The sequence below is a fragment of the Pogoniulus pusillus genome, chromosome 1, assembly GCF_015220805.1.
Source record: "Pogoniulus pusillus isolate bPogPus1 chromosome 1, bPogPus1.pri, whole genome shotgun sequence".
Lineage (NCBI taxonomy): Eukaryota > Metazoa > Chordata > Aves > Piciformes > Lybiidae > Pogoniulus > Pogoniulus pusillus.
The window spans coordinates 1,573,590-1,596,902 of NC_087264.1; the positions used below are offsets into that span (position 1 = coordinate 1,573,590).

At 48.2% G+C, this 23,313-nt stretch overlaps 1 protein-coding gene across 8 annotated transcripts in view; it reads right to left on the minus strand.

Annotated features, from left to right (window-relative positions):
- Positions 1-23,313, minus strand: part of WDHD1 (WD repeat and HMG-box DNA binding protein 1) — a 56,378-nt gene that overhangs the window by 25,928 nt on the left and 7,137 nt on the right. For all 8 annotated transcript variants that reach the window (XM_064146620.1, XM_064146709.1, XM_064146530.1 and 5 more), the window contains exons 5-13: positions 18,997-19,108; positions 18,409-18,459; positions 14,566-14,661; positions 11,017-11,109; positions 8,692-8,798; positions 6,747-6,882; positions 6,392-6,575; positions 5,775-5,965; positions 3,718-3,902 (exon numbers count right to left, since the gene is read on the minus strand). In XM_064146620.1, the coding sequence (XP_064002690.1) occupies positions 3,718-3,902; positions 5,775-5,965; positions 6,392-6,575; positions 6,747-6,882; positions 8,692-8,798; positions 11,017-11,109; positions 14,566-14,661; positions 18,409-18,459; positions 18,997-19,108 (1,155 nt within the window). The remainder of the gene's footprint in view (positions 1-3,717; positions 3,903-5,774; positions 5,966-6,391; positions 6,576-6,746; positions 6,883-8,691; positions 8,799-11,016; positions 11,110-14,565; positions 14,662-18,408; positions 18,460-18,996; positions 19,109-23,313) is intronic.

Consider the following 23,313-nt stretch of genomic DNA (forward strand, 5'->3'; position numbering starts at 1 on the left):
CAATCACTCTCTCTGCCAACAGCTTCCTCCTAACATCCAGCCCAGACCTCCCCTGGCACAGCTTGAGACTGAGGTTAGTTGGAATATATGGTTGAAACCCCATGCCTGGAGGTGTTGAAAAGGTGCAGAGATGTGGTGCTGAGAGATGTGGTCTAGCACCAGACTCAGAGGAGTTAGGGAAGGGTTGGAGGTGACGATCTTAAAGGTCTTTCCCAACTTCTGTTTGACAAAGTGTTACTTCTATTACCCAAGAACCAAAAAGCCAGCTCAACCTCCAGCTCTGTAAATGTAAAGCCTCTAAAGCCTGACACAGAGACAGCTCAGTGGTCTGAGAGGAGATTTGAGTAGGAAACAGGCAATGTCCTGCTTAATTCACATTAAGAAGCACTGAAGGCACAGTCTCCCCTGAGTATCAGCCCTCAGCATATATCCATCATATTTATGCTCTATTTAAAAGGAGGGAAAAAAGTAACTTCAATTCTACCTTCTCAATAACTAAAATCTGCCCATGACCAACTCACAGATGCCATGGCTTTTCAGACACTACCTATCTGTACTGAGAAGTACATTTTGAGCCACACAACCAAAACATACAAATAACACTTTGATAGGTAACAACCACAATGCCATGTGTGTGAAACTAGGAAGGCAACTTTAAGTGCTGGAGTGTGTCCAGAGCAGGGCCAGGAGGATGCTCAGAGGCTGCAGCAGCTCTGCTGTGAGCACAGACTGAAAGAGTTGGGGCTGTGCAGGCTGGAGCAGAGGAGGCTCCCAGGTGACCTTCCTGTGGCCTTCCACGGTCTGAAGTGGGCTACAAAAAGGGTGGAGAGGGACTTTTGAGGCTGTGAGGGAGTGCCAGGAGTGGTGGGAATGGAGCAAAGCTGGAGGTGGGGAGAGTGAGGCTGGAGGTGAGGAGGAAGTTGTTGAGCATGAGAGTGGTGAGAGGCTGGACTGGGTTGCCCAGGGAGGTGGCTGAGGCCCCATGGCTGGAGGTGTTTGAGGCCAGGCTGGCTGAGGCTGTGTGCAGCCTGCTCTAGGGTAGGGTGTCCCTGGGCATGGCAGGGGGCTGGAACTGGTTGCTCCTTGTGGTCCCTTCCAACCTTGCCTGCTTCTATGATTATAAGTTCTTCTTCAAGATAATTTTGGAAGAAACCAACACTAAAATATTATTTCTGTTGCTCTTAAATGCAAGAACAGAGTCCAGCTGGCCCAGCTGGTAAATCTTTCTGTGGTTTTCATGGTTTGGGTTCTTCACACCTATAATTTATAGGGTATCTGCAAATTTTTCTCTTTAGTAACAGCATAAAAAGAAATAGCACAGCCCTTATGATTAACTTTTCATAGAACCACAGAATGGTTTAGGTTGGAAGTGACCTCAAGGATCATCCAGTTCCAACACCCCTCCATAGGCAGGGACACCTCCCACTAGAACAGGTCACTCAAGGCCTCATCCAACCTGGCCCTGAACACCTCCAGGGAAAGAGCCGCCACAACCTCCCTGGGCAACCTGTGCCAGTGTCTCACCACCCTCACTGCAAACAACTTCCTAACATCCACTTTCAATCTCCCCTCTGCCACTTCAAACTCATTACTCCTCATCCTGGCATTGCCAGACCTTGTCAATAGTCCCTCCCCAGCCTTCCTGTAGCCCCCTTCAGATACTCGAAGGCCACTCCAAGGTCTCCTCAAAGCCTTCTCTTCTTCAGGCTGCACAGCCCCAACTCTCTCAGCCTGTTCTCAGAGCAGAGCTGCTGCAGCCCTCTCAGCATCTTGGTGGCCTCCTCTGCACTGGCTCCAACACTTCCATGTGCTGCTTGTGCTGGGGGCTCCAGAACTGCACCCAGGACTGCGGGAGAGGTCTGAGGAGAGCAGAGCCAAGGGGCAGAATCCCCTCCCTTGCCCTGTGCCCACACTGCTCCTGCTGCAGCCCAGCACAGGGTTGTGTCTGGGCTGCACTCACACTGCAGGCTCCTGTTGAGCTTTGCATCACCCCAGACCCCCAGGGCCTGTTCCTCAGGGCTGCTCTCAGACATTCCCCACCCAGCCTGGAGCTGTGCTTGGGATTGCAGCCACCCAGGTGCAGGACCTTACACTTGGCCTTGCTGAATGTCAAGAGGTTGGCCTGGGCACAGCTCTGCAGCCTGTGCAGGTCCCTCTGGATGGCATCCTGACCCTCTAGCAAGTCGACTGTGCCCCACAGCTTGGTGCCATCTGCAAACTTTGATGTGAGCAGACTGCAAAGGTATTGCTCATGTTGACAATTTGCTTTGAATTAGCAATGTGTGCAGTTTCCAGAGTAATTTGGAAAAGGGATTGAAAAAACAGAAAGTCCCCAGGGAACAAATAATATCTTTAGACATTCTTGAAGTCTTCAAGTGGGTGGATGTGAAAATCCTTCTTAAAAGTGGTCCCCTAAATAAAAAGTCTCATCTAAAGCAAAAAAACTCCAAAAAAAAAAAAAAGAAAAAAGGATAACAAAAGTTGAAATTATTAACTGAAATTTATGGAACCACAGATTGCATCAGGTTGGAAGGGACTCTCAAAGGTCACCTTCTCTAACTCCCCTGCAGTGAGCAGGGACAGTGTGATGGTTTGGGTGTTACCTGCCCCCCCTCTCTCAAGAAATCACCCAGACTAGACTCAGCCAAGCTGGAAATGAAGGACTGAAGCTTTATGTTTACAGCTTAGCACAACACACAAGCAGGTAGTTAGAACAGCTACAGACAGCAATAGACAAGGTAAAAGGTAATGCAGACACACAGCAGCCCTCCCAGAAACCAGAGTGCCCAGAAGGGGCTCCTAACCACCCTAACACCTCCTTTCCACCCCTCTACCTTACTCCAGACTTTGCCTTACGTTCAAGGTGAGTTTGGAGGATTGGCAAGGATGGTTAGGAAGCAGAAGGATTAGTTACACAGAAAGCAGGCCAGGGAGAAAAGTACAGACACCAGCTGCAACAGAGAGCCACTGACACTGTGTTATCTGTGTTTATTTTCTTGTTCTTATCCATCTCAGTAAGCCTGTGAGTGCAGCAGACATCAGCACTGCTTCATTTTCACAGCCTAGCATCTGATTCTTCTGGCCAAAATAGTCCAGCTAGTCTCAAAGTAGCATGGACATCTCCAACTAAATCAGGCTCTCCAGGGCCAAAACAAGTCTGATCTTGAATGTCTCCAGATATGGGGCCTCAACCAGATCCGTGTGCACCCTGTTCCATTATTTCACCACTCTCACTCTAAAGAACTTCCTCCTGATGCCCAGCCTGAATCTACTCTGCTCTAGTTAGATAGAATGTCCCTCATCCTATCACTACAAGGCCTTCTCAAAAACCATAGAATAGAATCATAGAAGCAGTCAGGGTTGGAAGGGAGCACAAGGATCAGCCAGTTCCAGCCCCCCTGCCATGCCCAGGGACATCCTACCCTAGAGCAGGCTGCACACAGCCTCAGCCAGCCTGGCCTTAAACGTCCTTCCCCAGCCTTCTTGTAGGTCCCCCATAGTTATTGAAATGCAGTTACAAGGTCTCTCCAGAGCCTTCTCTTTTCCAGGCTGAACAGAGCCATTTCTTTCAGCCTGTCCCTGTAGTAGAGGGGTTCCAGCTCTCTTACTGTCTTTGTGGCCCTCCTCTGGACCCGCTCTAGTGGGTCCGTGTCTCTGTTGTGTCGGAAGAAGTGCAATTCCACGCTGTGAGTTTTGCAAAGCAAGGCCATGACTTACCTTGCAAGCTCTTCTGTGCTCTCACAGGCCAGTAAGATAGCTTCAGCAGAGAGGTCAGCCATTGTGTGATTCAGGGAGTTGGGCAGGTGTGTTGCATGGTGTACGGAGGTATCGTGAAATTCCACGTCGATGGCATTGTCCTGTTCGTCATTGTAACACCGAATGATGCCAACAGAATTCCACACCTAGTGAAAACAATCCCCCCCAAAAACAACCCATCAAACATGGGGCCACAAAACAGCCTGCTAGAAACTTCCTATCACAGAATGGCTTCGGTTGGAAGACATCTTAGAGATCACAGAATCAGAGAATCAGCCAGGTTGGAAGAAACCTCCAAGCTCAGCCAGTCCAACCTAGCTCCCAGCCCTATCCAGTCAACCAGACCATGGCACTAAGTGCCCCAGCCAGCCTTGGCTTCAACACCTCCACCACCTCACTGGGCAACCCATTCCAAAGCCAATCACTCTCTCTGACAACAACTTCCTAACAACATCCAGCCTAGACCTGCCCTGCCACAACTTGAGACTGTGTCCCCTTCTTCTGCTGCTGCTTGCCTGGCAGCAGAGCCCAACCCCACCTGGCTACAGCCTCCCTGCAGGCAGCTGCAGACAGCAATGAGCTCTGCCCTGAGCCTCCTCTGCTGCAGGCTGCACACCCCCAGCTCCCTCAGCCTCTCCTCACAGGGCTGTGCTCCAGACCCCTCCCCAGCCTTGCTGCCCTTCTCCAAACACCTTCCAGCACCTCAACATCTCTCTGCAATGGAGGAGCCCAGAACTGGACACAGCACTCCAGGGGTGGCCTGAGCAGTGCTGAGCACAGGGGCAGAATCACAGAATCAGTCAGGGTTGGAAGGGACCACAAGGATCATCTAATTCCAACCTCCCTGCCACGGTTTAGGGCAGTTGATCTTGTGGCAGCCTCCAGCTGCTTAAAGAATAATATATCAACCTCTTCTTCCTGATTGGGTGGTCTGTAACAGACTCCAACCAGGATGTGAGCCTTGTTGGCCTTCCCTTTAATTCTCACCCTCAGGGACTCAACCTGGCCATCCATAATCTCTATTTCCATGATGTCCATAGCATGCTGTCTACAACTACCTGAGGGGTGGTTGTGGCCAGGAGGAGGTTGCTCTCTTCTCTCAGGTGGCCAGCACCAGAACAAGAGGACACAGCCTCAGGCTGTGCCAGGGGAGATTTAGGCTTGAGGTGAGGAGAAAGTTCTTCACTGAGAGAGTCATTGGACACTGGAATGGGCTGCCCGGGGAGGTGGTGGAGTCGCCGTCCCTGGAGCTGTTCAAGGCAGGATTGGACGTGGCACTTGGTGCCATGGTCTGGCCTTGAGCTCTGTGGTGAAGGGCTGGACTTGATGATCTGTGAGGTCTCTTCCAACCCTGATGATACTGTGATACTGTGATGCCTGATACCCAGGGCCACTCCTCCCCACCTTCTCCCTCGCCTGTCTCTCCTGAAGAGTCTGTAGCCATTGATTACAGCACTCCAGTTGTGTGAGTCATCCCACCACTTATCTGTGGTGACAACATCATCGTTTGCTTCTTGTACCAAGGCCTCCAGCTCCTCTTGTTTCCTACCCACACTGCATGCACTGCTGTACATACACTTCAGCTGGGCTGCTGCTTTTATCCCTACCTCTGCCTTAGCACACTCAGCCTGCTTCAGTTCATCTCTGGTACTGTTGTATCCAACCCCCTCCCCCTTCCAGCCTAGTTTAAAGCCCTTTCAACAAGCCTGTCAGCATGTGTGCCAGGATCTTTCTCCCCCTCTAAGACAGATGTACCCCATCTGTTGCTAGCAGACCCAGAGCTGTATAAAGTTCCCCAAGATCAAAACCCCAAAATTTTGTTGGTGGCACCAGCCTCTGAGCCACATGTTAATCAGGCATGGTTTCCTGTTCCTCTCAGCATTCCTACCTGCAACTAAGGCTACTGATGAATATTGATCCTGCTCTGGCAAGAGGGTTGGACTAGGTGATCTCTAGAGGGCACTTCCAACCCTCAACATTCCACCATTCTATGATAACCACTCAGCAGTAAGACTCACCATGAAACGATGCATGAGATGGGCAGGAGTGGAGCCAGACTGGAATGGCTTTTGCTTGGGGGTTGGCATTGGCCCATCATAGAAAGGTTGCTGTGTGGATGTTGGTGGTAAAGCTGGAAAGCCACCAGGCTGATCATCATCATCATCTTCCTTTTCCAGGAGACTGGAATTAGCTTTTATCATCCCAATATCTAGAAGTTTAAGAATAATAATTATGTCTTATAAATGTTATGATGATTATGATGATGGAATATAGGTTGAAAAATTAAGAGTTAATGTTTCTCTGGAAAAATAAGGGAGAATATATCTGAACAGAGGGTGCTGAGATCATCTCAATCATAGAATTAATCAAGCAGGTTGGAAGAGAGCTCCAAGCTCAGCCAGCCCAATCTAGCACCCAGCCCTGGCCAAGCAACCAGACCATGGCATTAAGTGTCCCAGCCAAGCTTGGCTTCAACACCCCCAGGCACAGAAACTCCACCTGAGCAGCCCATTCCAATGCCAATCACTCTCTCTGCCAACAACTTTCTCCCCACATCCAGCCTATACAGCTGGATATAGAACCCACACCTCAATAACAGCACTAAAGCACTATGAATAATCAGTTCATTCAGTACCTAGTGAGTTGTCATCATCATCAACTATTGCCCTTCTTAGATGGGCTGAAGCTGGCATGACATCATCATCATCTTCATCAGCTCCAGGCTTTGGGGAAGACTGTGGTTCAATATCTCCATTTAAATAGTCATCATCTTCTCCATCAAAGAGATCATTGTAGTCCTTTGTCACTGTACTGGCAACCTAAAACCAGATTAAGGCTTAAGGTTGATGGTTTTACTGTAGGAAAACTTCTGGAATTCCAGAAATTTCCTCCACACAAGAGGAAACTTTGGACACACAAACCAGAACTTTCAATCTGACTTAGCAGTCTAAACAATCATGTTAATTTAAGAAACATTGGGTGATGATCACCTTGTCATCTGCTTTCTTTCCATCACCAATATGTTCCAACAGCCCCAGATTTCCTTCAGTGTCTGTGTAAGCAATGTGGTTGTATTTAGGGTGCCATGCCAGTCCACAAACTGAGTAATTTTTCTCATGCTTCATCCTAAAAAGAACACAGAATCACAGAATCAAGCAGGTTGGAAGAGACCTCCAAGCTCAGCCAGCCCAACCTAGCACCCAGCCCTGCCCAAGCAACCAGACCATGGCACTAAGTGCTCCAGCCAGGCTTGGCTTCAACACCTCCAGCCACAGAGACTCCACCACCTCCCTGGGCAGCCCATTCCAATGACAATCACTCTCTCTGCCAGGAACTTCCTCCTAACATCCAGCCTAGACCTCCCTGGCACAGCTTGAGACTCTGTCCCCTTGTTCTGGTAGCAGAGCCCAATCCCCACATGGATTTCTAATAAGCTTCTCAGGGCAGAAGCCTCCCCAAGAGTTACTGCAAAAGGTGGCAATATTTCCTAGCATTAGAAAATGCTGTTAGACATAATGAAACAATGAAGAGGTCACCTTTAGAATAAACAGCAAGTGTTCCTTTCCTACAGAGAAAAGCACTCCAGCTTTAAAAGCCAAATGGAGCTATCTTCTTAAAATGGGAGCTCCCTGACAGATGCAGAGAAGACAAAGCATTTCCCCAGCAGCTACACATTCCAGAGCCATGCACTTACAAAAAGAACACCAAGTTGCTTCCTCTGTTCTAAATTGATGAATTAATCCTCTGTCTTATCCACCCTTTATTGTCATAGAAAATCCTCCCATTAATTATTTACATCATCTGACTAGTTCTTAGCACAGGCACTACAGTAACAATCAAGTTTCTTACCCACAACATTCAGACAGATAAATCATTCCTTCTCTACCTCACTTAGTCATAACATGTATTATTTTGCTGTGGAAGGAGAACTGCTGAATCACAGAATGGTAGGAGTAGGAAGGGATCCCTGATGATCATCTCATCCAATCACCATGCTAAAGCAGGATCACCAGCAGGTTACCCAGGATCACAACGTCCACGTGGGTGTGGAATCTCCCCAGAGGAGACTCCACACCCTCTCTGGGCAGCCTGCTCCCAGGCTGCAGCACCCTTACAGTACAGAAGTTTCTCCTCATGGTCAGATGGAACTGCCTGTATTTTAGTGTCTGCCTGTTGCTCCTCGTCCTACCACTGGGCACCACTGACTTCATCCTCTTGACCCCTACCCTTTAGCTGTCAATCAGCATTGATCAGACGCCCTCTAAGGCTGCTCTTCTTTAGGCTAAACAGCCTCAGATCTCCCAGCCTTTCCTCCTCACCGAGATGCTTCAGGCCCCTCAGCATCTTCATCATAGAATCAAGCAGGTTGGAAGAGACCTCCAAGCTCATCCAGTCCAACTTAGCACCCAGCCCTGGCCAAGCAACCAGACCATGGCACTAAGGGCCTCATCCAGGCTTTTCTTGAACACCTCCAGGGATAGATTCTCTCCAGTAGTCTCCTGTCTCTCTTGGACTGGGGAGCCTGGAACAGGACCCAATACTCCAGCTGTGGCCACTTCAGAAGAGGGTAGATGGGGAGGAGAACCTCCCTGATTTGTTGGTCACACTCTTCTTAAAGCACCCCAGGATATCACTGGCACACTGCTGGCTCATGCTTGTTATGCACCAGGACTCCCAGGGCCTGGTCAAGATGCTATTGAGGCTGTGAAGCCTTCCATCAACAGAAATGTTCAAGGCCAGGCGGGATGGGGCTTTGAACAACCTGGCCTAGGGGAAGGTGTCCATGCTTGTGGCAGGGAAGTTGGAGCTGGCTGATCTTTAAGGACCCTTCTAACCCAAACCATTTCATCATTCTGTGGTTTACACAAATAAGTTTTACAAAGAAGATAACAAAATTCTACTTTAAGCAAAACAGTATGGAATAAAGTTGAATACCTCTCTATGCACCCCTGGGTTTCCACATTCCACACCACTATACTCCCATTTATACTTCCAGCTGCCAGATACTGCCCAGAAGGAGACCAGGCCACAACATTCAAGGACTAAGGGAAAAAAAATCATTTAAAAAGAAAACAAAAGAAAAAATGAGCAATGCACACACAGCTTTCATGTTCTGGAGCTTCACACTGACAGACACTTGGGAATAAAGCAGTAATAGTAATCAGAGAATCAAGCAGGTTGGAAGAGAGCTCCAAGCACATCCAGTCCAACCTAGCACCCAGCCCTGGCCAAGCAACCAGACCATGGCACTAAGTGCCCCAGCCAGGCTTGGCTTCAACACCTCCAGCCACACAGACTCCACCACCTCCCTGGGCAGCCCATTCCAATGCCAATCACTCTCTCTGACAACAACTTCCTAACAACATCCAGCATAGACCTGCCCTGGCACAGCTTGAGGCTGTGTCCCCTTCTTCTGCTGCTGCTTGCCTGGCAGCAGAGCCCAACCCCACCTGGCTACAGCCTCCCTGCAGGCAGCTGCAGACAGCAATGAGCTCTGCCCTGAGCCTCCTCTGCTGCAGGCTGCACACCCCCAGCTCCCTCAGCCTCTCCTCACAGGGCTCTGCTCCAGGCCCCTCCCCAGCCTTGCTGCCCTGCTCCAAACACCTTCCAGCACCTCAACATCTCTCTTGAATGGAGGAGCCCAGAACTGGACACAGCACTCAAGGGGTGGCCTGAGCAGTGCTGAGCACAGGGGCACAAGAATCTACCTTGTCCTGCTGCCCACACTGCTCCTGAGCCAGTCCAGGATGCCATTGGCTCTGCTGCCCACCTGGGCACTGCTGCCTCAGCTTCAGATAATAATAATTATCTTTACAAACCATACCCAGCTTGCCATGATGCAGCTGGCTTTCAGTATCTCCCTACAAGAACTGTACTTTAAAGACAGCACATTGAAGGTTTTTTTTTTCCCAAAATACTCATCTTCCGTCACTGAACACTGCCATGAGGTCAAACAAAACCTCATTCTAGCAGGTAGACAGAAACATTGTCTATTTTGGAAGCTCAGCACTAAAAAGCTTAAATGGGCTGCCCAGGGAGGTAGTGGAGTTGCTGTCCCTGGAGGTGTTGAAGCCAAGCCTGGATGGGGCACTTAGTGCCATGGTCTGGTTGCTTGGCCAGGGCTGGGTGCTAGGTTGGACTGGATGAGCTTAGACCTCTCTTCCAACCTGCTTGATTCTATGATTCCATTTATTTTGAACTTCATACATTTCATAAATTAAAATTCCAGAGTGTGTGCTCTGTAGCTTAGTAAGACTAAGAAAGTGAACCTCTCTAACCCAAATGTTTGTTCAAAAGAAATAAGACAGAATCATAGAATCAGTCAGGGTTGGAAGGGAGCACAAGGAGCAGCCAGTTCCAAGCCCCCTGCCATGCCCAGGGACATGCCCCCTGCTCTACCCTAGAGCAGGCTGCACACAGCCTCAGCCAGCCTGGCCTCAAACACCTCCAGCCATGGGGCCTCAACCACCTCCCTGGGCAACCCCTGCCAGCCTCTCACCACTCTCATGCTCAACAACTTCCTTCTCATGGCCAGTCTCAATCTCCCCACCTCCAGCTTTGCTCCATTCCTGCCACTCCTGGCACTCCCTGACAGCCTAAAAAGTCCCTCCCCAGGTTTTTTGTAGCCCACTTCAGATGCTGGAAGGCCACAAGAAGGTCACCTGGGAGCCTCCTCTTCTCCATGGCACAGTTAGAGCTACTATGAAGCTAAATTTCAGCTTAATAAAGTATAAACCAAACAGCTGATATCTCTGTTCTGCACAGCAATAATACCCTTGATGCTTTCCCTCCACAGCTCTCTATCCAGAGCAGTTTGTGATAGCAGATGTTCTTCAGCTGCACTTGGTGACTCACCAGTAACCCACTAGATGTCTAAAGTCTACTACAAATGAAAGAGAACCACAGCCACGTGAGGATGTTTGACACTCCTCTGGCTGCCCAGGGAGGTGGCAGAGTCGCTGTCCCTGGAGGTGTTGAAACAAAGCCTGGATGAGGCATTGAGTGTCATGGTCTGGGTGACTGGATAGGGCTGGGTGCTAGGTTGGACTGGATGAGCTTGGAGCTCTCTTCCAACCTCGTTGATTCTATTATTCTATCTTTTTTCCTTGTGTTCTGACAGAGTGGGACAGGAGCAGAAATGAAACAGCAAATGTGAGTAGCTGTTACAAAGGGGAGAGGAGGAAATACCATCCAGAAGATCATTTCTAGAAGAATAGCATTTAAGGCATGAAAGATTTAGCACCTGGTTTATGTACCTACCTGTGTGATGAATGCATCTGACAGATCAAACTGACTGTCCCAGGTTTCTCTTCTGTAGAGTTTAACAACCTGATCTACAGGGATTGCCAGCAACTGTTCAAAGGAAGCAAGAATCAAACAGTTACAAGACCTTTCACACAGACCATTCACACAGCACAGCTCCCTCATTCAGAGGGACTACAGCTGAGTACCGCAGCATTTAATCGCTCTCTAGCATCCTCCCAGTACCAGCTGAGACAAGCAAGCTGAAGTCACTGGAATTCAAGGCTCTTTAATGCTTTCTACATGCAGCACAGCAAAGCATGTCTGGGTTTTTTAATATCCATTGCTTTGTGGCAGAAAATTGAGGATGGAGACAGCTACACCATGAGGTTAGAAGTTCTTAGTCCTGGGGTAGCTAATAGACACACACACACAAGCAGTTTTCAATGCTGTGAGCACAGGCTTGGTTTTTCCCTTTCCCCCCTCCTTCCCCAAACCTCTACTGATCAGGTTATAGTTCTCAGTAAATCTTATTTCAACAGCTGATTCCTAGCTCATTTCACCTTTCACAAAAACACTGCCTCTTACTGCCTCTGTTTTCTCAGTATTCAGGGTTTGACAATGACTTCTACCAGTCTGCAATTTTAAGAGAAGCAAAACAACTACTTACACACCACAGGTAGATTTAGACTGGATATTAGGAAGAAATTCTTTACAGTGAGGGTGGTGAGGCACTGGAGCAGGTTGCCAGGGAGGTTGTGGATGCCCCCTCCCTGGAAGTGTTCAAGGTCAGGTTGGATGAGGACTTGGGCAACCTGATCTAGTGCAAGGTGTCCTTGCCTATGGTGTGGGGGTGGAAGTGGAGAAGAGGAGGCTCCAAGGTGACCTTCTTGTGGCCTTACAGCATCTGAAGGGGGCCTCCAAAACAGCTGGGGAGGGACTTTTTAGGCAGTGAGGGAGTGCCAGGACTGGCAGGAATGGAGCAAAGCTGGAGGTGGGGAGAGTGAGGCTGGAGGTGAGGAGGAAGTTGTTGAGCAGGAGAGTGGTGAGAGGCTGGCAGGGGTTGCCCAGGGAGGTGGTTGAGGCCCCATGGCTGGAGGTGTTTGAGGCCAGGCTGGCTGAGGCTGTGTGCAGCCTGCTCTAGGGTAGGGTGTCCCTAGGCATGGCAGGGGGGTTGGAACTGGCTGCTCCTTGTGGTCCCTTCCGACCCTGACTGATTCTATGATTCTAAATGATCTTCAGAGTCCCTTCCCACCCAAACCATGTTAGGATTCTATGCATGTGTGTGACTAATTAGCCTACAAAATAAAAAGGTTTGCTTTTATGAACTATGGGTGTTGAAACACTTTGCACTGCAGGTGACATTCTCTCTTCCACAGTTACACATAATGCTATCCAAGCAGCCAGGTGCTCTGAAGAGTGGACATGGGTAGACAGACACAAAGGTTACGTTAGGGGAACAAGATTATTGAGGTAAGAACTCTGAGAAAACCCCTGGGAAATACTCTGTAGATCCAGTATACTGCAATATCAACAGAGGCTGTATAGGCTCTGCCATGCTAATCATAGCATGGTTTAGGTTGGAAGGGACCTCAAAGCTCACCCAGTTCCAACCCCTCACCATAGGCAGGGACACCTCCCTCTAGAACAGGTTGCTCAAGGCCTCATCCAACCTGGTCTTCAACACCTTCAGGGAGGGAGCATCCACAACCTCCCTAGGCAATCTGTGCCAGTGTCTCACCACCTTCACTGGAAAGAACTTCCTAACATCTTTACAGGCTGGATGTTAGGAGGAAGTTGTTGGCAGAGAGAGTGATTGGCATTGGAATGGGCTGCCCAGGGAGGTGGTGGAGTCTCTGTGGCTGGAGGTGTTCAAGCCAAGCCTGGCTGAGGCACTTAGTGCCATGGTCTAGATGACTGGCCAGGGCTGAGTGCTAGGTTGGATTGGATGAGCTTGGGGGTCTCTTCCAACCTGGTTGATTCTACAATTCTATGGTCTAGTTTATACCTCCCCTCTGCCAGTTTAAATCCATTATTCCTCGTCCTGTCATTACAAGACCTTGTCAATAGTCCCCAGCCCCCTTCAGATACTGGAAGGCCACTACAAGATCTCCTCTCTTCTATTTTGCATTTATCTGCTTTTTCTACCTCTCCTCTTTGCATTGGCCAGCCTGATGTAGTGTAGGGTGGCCCTGCCCAGGGCAGGGGTGTTGGAACTAGATGATCCTTATGGTCCCTTCCATCCCTGACTGATTCTATGATTCTCAGAAGCGGCAGAGGTCTTCCAGGTAACATGCTACAGAGACACCTGTACTGCTGCATTAACTCCCCAAGCTGCTTTCATTAGTGATCCACACACAGCACTACTGCAGTAGTCTGTACACAATGCACCACAGCTCTAGTATTTTGCACCAGGGGAGGTTTATGTTGGACACAGACAATTCCTTCCCTGAAAGGATTGCTAAACCCTAGAACAGGTTGCCCAGGGCAGTGGTGGAGGCACCATCCCTCCAGGGATTTAAGAGCAGCATAGATATGGTGCAGAGGGACATGGTTTAGTGGTGAACCTGACAGTATCAGCTTATATAGTTGGACTTGATGATCTTCAAGGTCCTTTCCATCCCCCAATAATTCCATGATTGTATGTATCAGCAGCATTGTTAGTCACAACAGGATTGACTTCACTCTTCAGGTGAAAAGATCAACTTACTAAGGAAATATTTACAGAGCAAGATTACTGATAGGGCAAAATTTACTCAAAGCAGCTGAAGCCTGAACTCCTTTGATCCCCTGTTGTGAGCAATCTGATTATTTCCCCTGTGTACAATGTTTCCTCTTACTCAGCACAACATGACTGCTTAAGGGTGGCTGGGGCTGACAGCTGGACTGCTGCCAAACACAGCCTGGGGCTTAAAGAAGGAAACAGTTCCAGGTTTTGATTCCATTACAAGAGGGATGTGGAGATGCTGGAGTGTGTCCAGAGCAGGGCCAGGGGGATGCTCAGAGGCTGCAGCAGCTCTGCTGTGAGCACAGACTGAAAGAGTTGGGGCTGTGCAGGCTGGAGCAGAGGAGGCTCCCAGGGGACCTTCTTGTGGCCTTCCAGGATCTGAAGTGGCCTACAAAAAAGCTGGGGAGGGACTTTTGAGGCTGTGAGGGAGTGACAGGAGTGGGGAGAATGGAGCAAAGCTGGAGGTGGGGAGATTGAGGCTGGAGGTGAGGAAGAAGTTGTTGAGCATGAGAGTGGTGAGAGGCTGGAATGGGTTGCCCAGGGAGGTGGTTGAGACCCCATGGCTGGAGGTGTTTGAGGCCAGGCTGGCTGAGGCTCTGGCCAGCTGACCTAGTGTAGGGTGTCCCTGCCCACTGCAGGGAAGCTGGAACTAGACAATCCTTGTGGTCCCTTCCAACCCTGATGATACTGTGATTCTATTTTTCCTGAGAGTGAACTTCACCCCAAATATTTTCCTTAGTCCCAGGAGCTGCAATTTGGGCTTGCCCAGACTGAATTCTATTCTCAGACACAGAAAGAGAGAAGGAGGATTAAGATGTGACTAAAACAACACCACTTACCTTCCCATTGCCAGGTTGCCAGCCAAGCCTGCATATTGATTTAGCATTTATCACATCATTACATTTCTGCAGCAGTGGCCAGCTTGTTGTGCATGTCTGAAACCAAAATATCAAGCAATGAATTTTCTACCACTGTCAAAATCTTCTGTGCAGAGCAAATTCTTAAAAGGAAAAATGAGGGGGGGGATTAAATTAATAAAAAAAAAAAAAGAAAGATAAAGCATTTTTGGAGCTGAAACAAATCTCTTCTATCCAAATATAGATCTGAAACTATTCTAATGACAATACAACTGCTCGTAGCAGAAATAAAACACACAGAATAAGTGTTTTTAAACAAGTACAGAACAAATGATCTCATATATTTAGACTTAGAGAGAAATCTGGACAAAATGAACTTGTCAAAGCCTGGATCAACTGCAGCAAGGTGACACCCATCAGTCTGAATGGCCATAGTCTCAAATTACAGCACAGATACTCCATACTGAGCCAGCAGTGTGCACTTGCAGCCCAGAAAGCCAAGCAGAGCCTGGGCTGCAGCAGCAGCAGTGTGGCCAGCAGGGCCAGGGAGGGGATTCTCCCCCTCCGCTCTGCTCTGCTGAGACCCCACCTGGAGTCCTGCATCCAGCTCTGGAGCCCCTGGGACAAGAGGGCTGTGGAGATGCTGGAGAGTGTCCAGAGCAGGGCCAGGAGGATGCTAAGAGGCTGCAGCAGCTCTGCTGTGAGCACAGCCTGAAAGAGTTGGGGCTATGCAGGCTGGAGCAGAGGAGGCTCCCAGGGGACCTTCTTGTGGCCTTCCAGAATCTGAAGTGGGCTACAAAAAAGCTGGGCAGGGACTTCTGAGGCTGTCAGGCAGTGGCAGGACTGGGGGAATGGAGCAAAGCTGGAGGTGGGGAGGTTCAGGCTGGCTCCGAGGAGGAAGTTGTTGAGCATGAGAGCAGTGAGAGGCTGGACTGGGTTGCCCAGGGAGGTGGTTGAGGCCCCATGGCTGGAGGTGTTTGAGGCCAGGCTGGCTGAGGCTGTGTGCAGCCTGCTGTAGGGTAGGGTGTCCCTGGGCATTGCAGGGGGGTTGGAACTGGCTGCTCTTTGTGGTCCCTTCCAGCCCTGACTGATTCTATGATTCTTTGACTAGAGAAAATGGTTTCAAGCTGCACCAGGACAGGTTCAGGCTGGATGCCAGGAAATACCTCTTCACCAAGAGGATTATCAAACATTGGAATGGTCTGCCCAGAGCAGTGGTGGAGTCCCTGCCCCTGGAGGTGTTTCAGCAGTGTGTGGATCTGGCATTCAAGGCCATGTGATTCTGTGATCTTGCACTCATAGGAATTACTGCAGTCAGTGGCATTTAGCAAAAACACATCCAGGTGCAGAAGTGCTTTACTGAAGTGTTCACCTAAACTCCTCAAGTTCCTTAGACTTCCAAGACCAAAGATGAAATCTGATTCTCCCCCTACTTCAGGTCTGATTTCATATAGGCCCTGAACTCTTTCACTCAAATATTGCCAATGTGAGCACAAAGAATGTATTTCTAATAAAATATGTTTTCAAGCCATCCCCTTTCTGACAAATTTGGCCTTTCATTTTCCAGTTGGCTTGTTTTAGTATTTGAGCCTGGCTTTCATCCACTGCTTTGCTGGGGACCATCTCCTGTGCCCCTGGGCTACAGAATTGCTGTGGTGCCAGCACCGATTAGCACATGCATGACCGGTGGTGCATGGGATGTCAACGATCAAACTGGCTTTCAGCTCTGGGAAAGGACTTCCCCAATGTGCTGGTCAGGTAACAGAAAGGGAAAGTCAGCTCCAGGCTGGGGTGCTTGGACCTACACTGGGGAAGATGTAACAGGTGTTTCCCATCACAAGAGATGTCTCTGTGGGTGAGGAAATACATCTCTGACTTTTTCTTCTTCTAGGCATCTTCCTCTTGTGACTAAATGACCAAATCCACTTTGTTTCTTACAGTCACCAACTTCCTTGAAAGGAGGCTGTAGCCAGCTGGGTGTTGGTCTCTGCTCCAAAGCAAGAAGCAACTGGATAAGAGGTGGCCCCAGGTTGCATCAGAGGAGGTTTAGGTTGGACATTAGGTACAATTTCTGCCCTGAAAGGGTTGTCAAGTGCTTGAAGAGGCTGCCCCAGGAAAGTGGTGGAGTCATCAACCCTGGAGGGGTTTAAAAGCTGTGTAAATGTGGTATTGAGGGACATGGTTTAGTGGTGGCCTTGGCAACGGCTGCATTAACATTTGGACGTGATGATCTTAAAGATCTCTTTCAACCAAAACGATCTGATGACTCAACCATTCAATGATTATAGAGTTTGTAAACACCAACCAAACAACAGCCTTAAATAGCCTTAAACTCATTCACACCTAAAAGGCTGCATTAACATTTGGACAGTGATGATCTTAAAGATCTCTTTCAACCCAAACAATCTGATGATTCAACCATTCAATGATTAGAGTTTGTAAACACCAACCAAACAATAGCCTGGATAGCCTTAAACTCATTCACAGCTAAAAGGCTGAAATGCACTGAGCTGAGCCTTGAGTCTGCATGTACCACAGGCAGAGAGCAGCACAGACTGAAGCAACAAATCTGTTCAAATTCAGAACTCAAAGAAAAATGTTTTCATCATGGGCGTCATCACAGTGATCCTGGCACGTGCAATCAGTACCTCCTCCTAATCTCAAGTCAAAGTAATCATGTCGTAACACCACCACTTAGAAAAGACACTGTGTAGCACCTGAGAGCATTATTCCATCCTCCCCAGTCAGTCTGCAACCCTGATAATTATCCACTGCTTCAGAGGAAGCTTGGTGGAAACAAATAAAAATGCCTCGAGGGTTGTTTATTAAACCAATAAAGAATCTGAGCTAACTGCTATCTTCTCACACAAGTGTTATTTCTGACAGTAGGGTTTCTGATAGGGTTATGAAGATTATTAGGGGACTAAAATATCTCTCTCATGAAGAAAGGCTGAGGGACTTGGGGCTTTCTAGCCTGGAGAACACTTCCATCTTATCAATGCTTATAAATAAAGAGTTGGAGCCAGCAGGATGGAGCCAGTGATCAGGCAAAACATAACAGGCACAAACTTGAACATAGAAAGTTCCATCTAAACATAAGGAGGGACTTCTTTACTCTGAGAATCACAGAATCAGCCAGGTTGGGAGAGACCTCCAAGCTCACCCAGCCCAACCTAGCACCCAGCCCTGGCCAAGCAACCAGACCATGGCACTAAGTGCCCCAGCCAGGCTTGGCTTCAACACCTCCAGGGACAGCGACTCCACCACCTCCCTGGGCTGTGCAGGGAGACGATGGAGTCACCATCCCTGGAGGTGTTCAAGAGAAGACTGGATGAGGCTCTTAGTGCCATGGTCTCGTTGACTGGCCAGGGCTGGGGCATAGGTTGGACTGGACGACTTTGGAGGTCTCTTCCAACCTGGTTGATTCTATGATTCAAAACCCATCTGCATGCCATCCTGTGCAGCCTGCTCTAGGTGAACCTGCTCTGGCAGGGGGGTTTGGGCTAGATTATCTCCAGAGGTCCTTTCCAACCCTTAACATTCTATATTTGTGCTGAGGACTAAACACAAAGTGTTGGCCCATGAAGATGAAGGGAAGAAATCAGGAATTCCACAGACAGGAAGAAGAGTCTACATTTATCCAGGCAGCATCTTAGCATCAGGCTTTGGAATTTCCCCCACAGATGGATTTGGTAAAGAGTAGTTAGATTCTTTTCCCAAAAGAAAACACTATTCCAGTAGGGTTCTTTCAGTTCAGCTTTTCTTGCTATCTGTGAAATCTTGGATTTCTTAGGCAATCTGAAGCTTGAAATGGAGATCTTTTACCTGATCTGCAATTTTCCATACCCTGACAGATCCATCGCAGCTCGACGATGCCTGTGCAAGAGATTTTTGTGAACCAATTAATACAGACAGAGAGAAATCAATGCCACAAAACAAACCAAAAGAACCCCTATAACCAATGTTAGAGACATAGCATACAAAAAGAAAGCCTTCCTCTTTGAACCATTTGAAGATTTAATACTTTCTAGTGCTGTCATCTTGATAATTGTGCTCAGCTCCAAAATACTGCTATTGCAAACCCTCAGACTTCAAGCAAGCTGCAGAAGAGGCTCAAAATTAATAGCAAATTTCTTTAGTAAGCCATCTTTCCCCTCTAAAATCAGATCAGCATTAGATTCCAGAAGAACAGACAGTAATTGAGTAGTAAAGCAAAGACTGGGTTCTCCTGGGAGGCAATAAGCTGTGGCACACTCCATCATCAGTAACATCAGCTGAAACGAAGTGGTCTCATGTGCCCAGTCATTGCTGGTGTTTTCTTTTAGTTTGTTTTCAAAAAGCACTTCTTTATTTTCTTTCCCAGGGGAAAAAAAAAAAGAGCTTCAAAGTAGAAAGCAGAGAAAATGTTTTTACCAAGTAAATATCCTGGGGGTCAAAAGACAGGCTTAAAACAGGAGCGTCGTGTCCTCGGAATGTTTTCTGCTTGCTGCTGTCAGACACCTCCACCACTTTGATCAGAAAGTCACTGTAAATCACAATGGCACAGACAGAGAAGTATTAACAGCAACAATCCGTGTGTTTGGGGCAATAAAAGCTGGGTGCTAGGCATAGTTTGGGGAATCACTGTCCCTGGAGGTCTTCAAGAAAAGACTGTATGAGGCACTTAGTGCCATGGTCTGGTTGACTGGATAGGGCTGGGTGCTAGGTTGGACTGGGTGAGCTTGGAGCTCTCTTCCAACCGGCTTGATTCTATGAAGTTTGCCTCTCAATGCTGTATGATCTAAGGGAAAATGAGAATCTTGAGGTTTACTACAACAGGAGTAAAGCAGGACTACTTTTAAGAGAAAACAATCATTGTTCTTGAGGGAGCTGGGGTTGTTTGGTCTGGAGAAGAGAAGGCCAAGGGAAGATCTTGTGATAGGTGTTCAAGAAAAGACTGGATAGGGCACTTAGTGCCATGGTCTAGTTGACTGGACAGGGCTGGGAGATAGGTTGGACTGGATGAGCTTGGAGGTCTCTTCCAACCTGCTCGATTCTCTGATCTTACTGTACTCTACAACTACTTGAAAGAAGGCTGTAGTGAGGCCAGTGCTGGTCTCTTCTCTCAAGTAACTAGAGATAGGATGGGAGAAAATGGGCTTAAGTTTTGCCAGGGTAAGTGGATACGAATTGGATACTAGGAACAACTTCCTTATTGAAAGAGTGGTGAAGCACTGGAAAAGGCTGCCCAGGAAGGTGGTGGAGTCACCATCCCAGAGATGTTCAAAAGCCATTTAGACCCAGCAATTCAAGACATGGTTTAGTGGGCATGGTGGTGTTGGATAGAGAGTTGAACTTGATGATCTTAAATGTCTTTTGCAACCTTAATGATTCTATATATCTGTTTAACACAATATTCTACATGGCCTAAAGGAAACCCCTGCTTAGACACCAGAGAGATGCCTTACCAAGAACTACCTGTTGAATGGGACTGATGCTCATTTCTGTCATTATCTGCCCAGGTGGTTTTTAGAAGAAGATAAAGCAAGACATTTATTTTATGACTTCTTGAACAGGATTTACAGTATTTAGCTTAGTGTCTCAGATACATCAACAGATTTTCCCACAACTTTATTCCCTCCTCCCAAATTAGAGTTTATTGCAGTTTAACTCAAAATACCCATGATAGCTTAGCAGTTGCTAAACCAAAGAGCTTCTGTGACAATCTTTCAGCAACACTTCCTCTCACACTTCACTGCAACACCCTCAGAGAGAAATTTCATTTTAGGACCTAATTCTATAGGGTTAACCATGACTTTAACTATATTCAGAAGCATGAAGGCTGTGGATGTAGTCTACTTGGACTTCAGCAAAGCCTTTGACACCATCTGCCACAAGAAGCTCCTGGCCAAGCTGGCAGCTCATGGTTTGGACAGATTCACTCTGTGCTGGATCAAGAACTGGCTGGATGGCAGAGCTCAGAGAGGGGTGGTGAATGGTGCCACATCCAGTTGGCAGCTGGCACCAGTGGTGCTCCCCAAGGATCAGTACTGGGCCCAGTCCTGTTCAATATCTTTATTGATGACCTGGACGAGGGCATTGAGTTCAGCATCAGTAAGTTTGCAGATGACACCAAGGTAGGAGCAGGTGTTGACCTGTTGGAAGGTAGCAGAGCCCTGCAGAGGGACCTGGCCAGGCTGGATGGGTGGGCAGAGGCTAATGGGATGAGATTTAACAAGGCCAAGTGCAGGGTTCTGCACTTTGGCCACAACAACCCCAAGCAGTGCTACAGGCTGGGGCCAGAGTGGCTGAGAGCAGCCAGGAGGAAAGGGACTGGGGGGTACTGATAGACAGTAAGCTGAAGATGAGCCAGCAGTGTGCCCAGGTGGCCAAGAGAGCCAATGGCATCCTGGCCTGCATCAGGAACAGTGTGGCCAGTAGGACAAGGGAGGTTATTCTGCCCCTGTACTCAGCACTGCTCAGGCCACACCTTGAGTGCTGTGTCCAGTTCTGGGCCCCGCAATTCAAGAAAGATGTTGAGGTGCTGGAACATGTCCAGAGAAGGGCAACAAAGCTGGTGAGGGGCCTGGAGAACAAATCCTATAAGGAGAGGCTGAGGGAGCTGGGCCTGTTTAGCCTGGAGAAGAGGAGGCTCAGGGGTGATCTTATTACTGTCTACAACTACCTGAAGGGGCATTGTAGCCAGGTGGGGGGTGGCCTCTTCTCCCAGGCAACCAGCAATAGAACAAGGGGACACAGTCTCAAGTTGTGCCAGGGTTGGTATAGGCTGAATATTAGGAGGAAGTTCTTCACAGAGAGAGTGATTGGCATTGGAATGGGCTGCCCAGGGAGGTGGTGGAGGCACTGTCCCTGGGGGTGTTCAAGAAAAGCCTGGCTGAGGCACTTAGTGCCATGGTCTGTTTGATTGGATAGGGCTGGGTGCTAGGTTGGAGTGGATGATCTTGGAGGTCTCTTCCAACCTGGTTGATTCTATGACCTCAATTTTATCATCTAACCAAACAATCACAAGGGGAAGTCTTTAAGCTACATTGTGTGACAACTAAAATTACTTTAGTGTTCTTAACACTACTCAAGACAGCTTAAAAGAAAAGAACCAACAGGTAAATCACAGAATTGGTTTGGGTTGAAAGAGATCTTTAGAGTTGATCTATTCCAATCTTGCTGCAGTCAGCAGGGACATCTTCTGCTACAGTGGGTTTCTCAAGAGGCCCAGACAACCTGATGTGGAATGGCACCAGGGATATGGGATCTGCCACCCCTCTGGGCAACCTGAGCCAGTGTGTCCCCACTCTCACAGTAAAGAATTTCTTCCTCCTATCTAGTCTGAATCTCCTCTCTTTTAGTTTAAAATCATCACTCCTTCTCCCATCACATGTCCTGCTAAAAAGTCCAAACTGTTTTCTAGCTCATTTCACACCCAGAGGAGTCATGGAGCAGATGCAATGCTGTGCCATGTCCACTGTGAAGGACAGGCTCCAGCAGAGAGGTGAGCAGACAGCCTGGGTCAGCTACAGCTGCCCAGAGTTCACCAAATCTCATTAAGGATTACCTGGCTCTTAAATAAAAAAGTAAAGTGTTGTTTACTTGCTCATTATTTCACCATCTTTGTTAAAGGGGCAGCTACTGGGAAGGAAATTAGAATGACATAATCATTTTGGTTGGAAAAGACCTTTAACATCATCAAGTCCGACTGTTAACTCAGCACTGCCAAGCCCACCACTAAACCATGTCCCCTCAGCACCACATTTAGACAGCTTTTTAATCCCTCCAAGGATAGTGACTTCACCACTTATTTTGCTTGGCAGCCTGTTCCAGGGCTTGATAACTGCTTTCCCTAAAGACATTTTTCCTGATGTTCAACCCAAACCTCCCCTGTGCAACTCAAGGCTGTTTTATCTTGCTTTGTCACTTGTTCCTCGGGAGACCCACAACCACTTCATCCCAACCTTGCAGGGAGGTGCACAGAACCTATTTTTCCACAGGCTGAACAAACCCAGTTCACTCAGCCACTCCTTAGAAGACTTGTGTTATAGACCCTTCACCAGCTTTGTGGCCCTTCTCTGGACATGCTCAGCATCTACATGTCCTTCTCAGAGAGATAGGTCCAAAACTGAACCCAGGATTCAAGGTGCAGCGTCATCAGTGGCCAGTACAGGGGAAAAAAATCACCTCTGTAGTCTTACTGGCCACACTACTGCTGATTCTGGCCAGGATGATGTTGGGCCTCTTGGCCACCTGGACATACTGCTGGCTCATGTTCAGCTGGCTGTCAACCAACACTCAGGTCTTTTTTCAGCAGGCATTAACTCTATCCCAGCTGAAACCAGGACTACAGTGTATGTAAAAGTACACATGGACCCTAAGGAATGAACTGAACTGCACATTTAACTCCCCTCAGGCAAGTCTTGCAACTGTCATCTCTTATCACTTGGCAGCATGGTGGTGATGCTTATGCCAGAGAATGGCTCAAAACACTTGCACAGATCAGAACCCATCTAACTTTTGCCTGTACATACACACTATCCTTAGCACACAGCAACAAAATCCTTGATGCTGCAGTGAGATCCACACGGGCATTAAAGGAGTGAAAACTGAAAACACTCAAGACTCCTCAAGAGAAGGAATCATTCCACAACACCAGATTCCCACTGAAAACCATTCAGTGAATCAAGTATCTTTCCTGGTTTCCTAAAGTCCTTTTCATTCCTTTCTTCTCCTTCACCCCGGAAG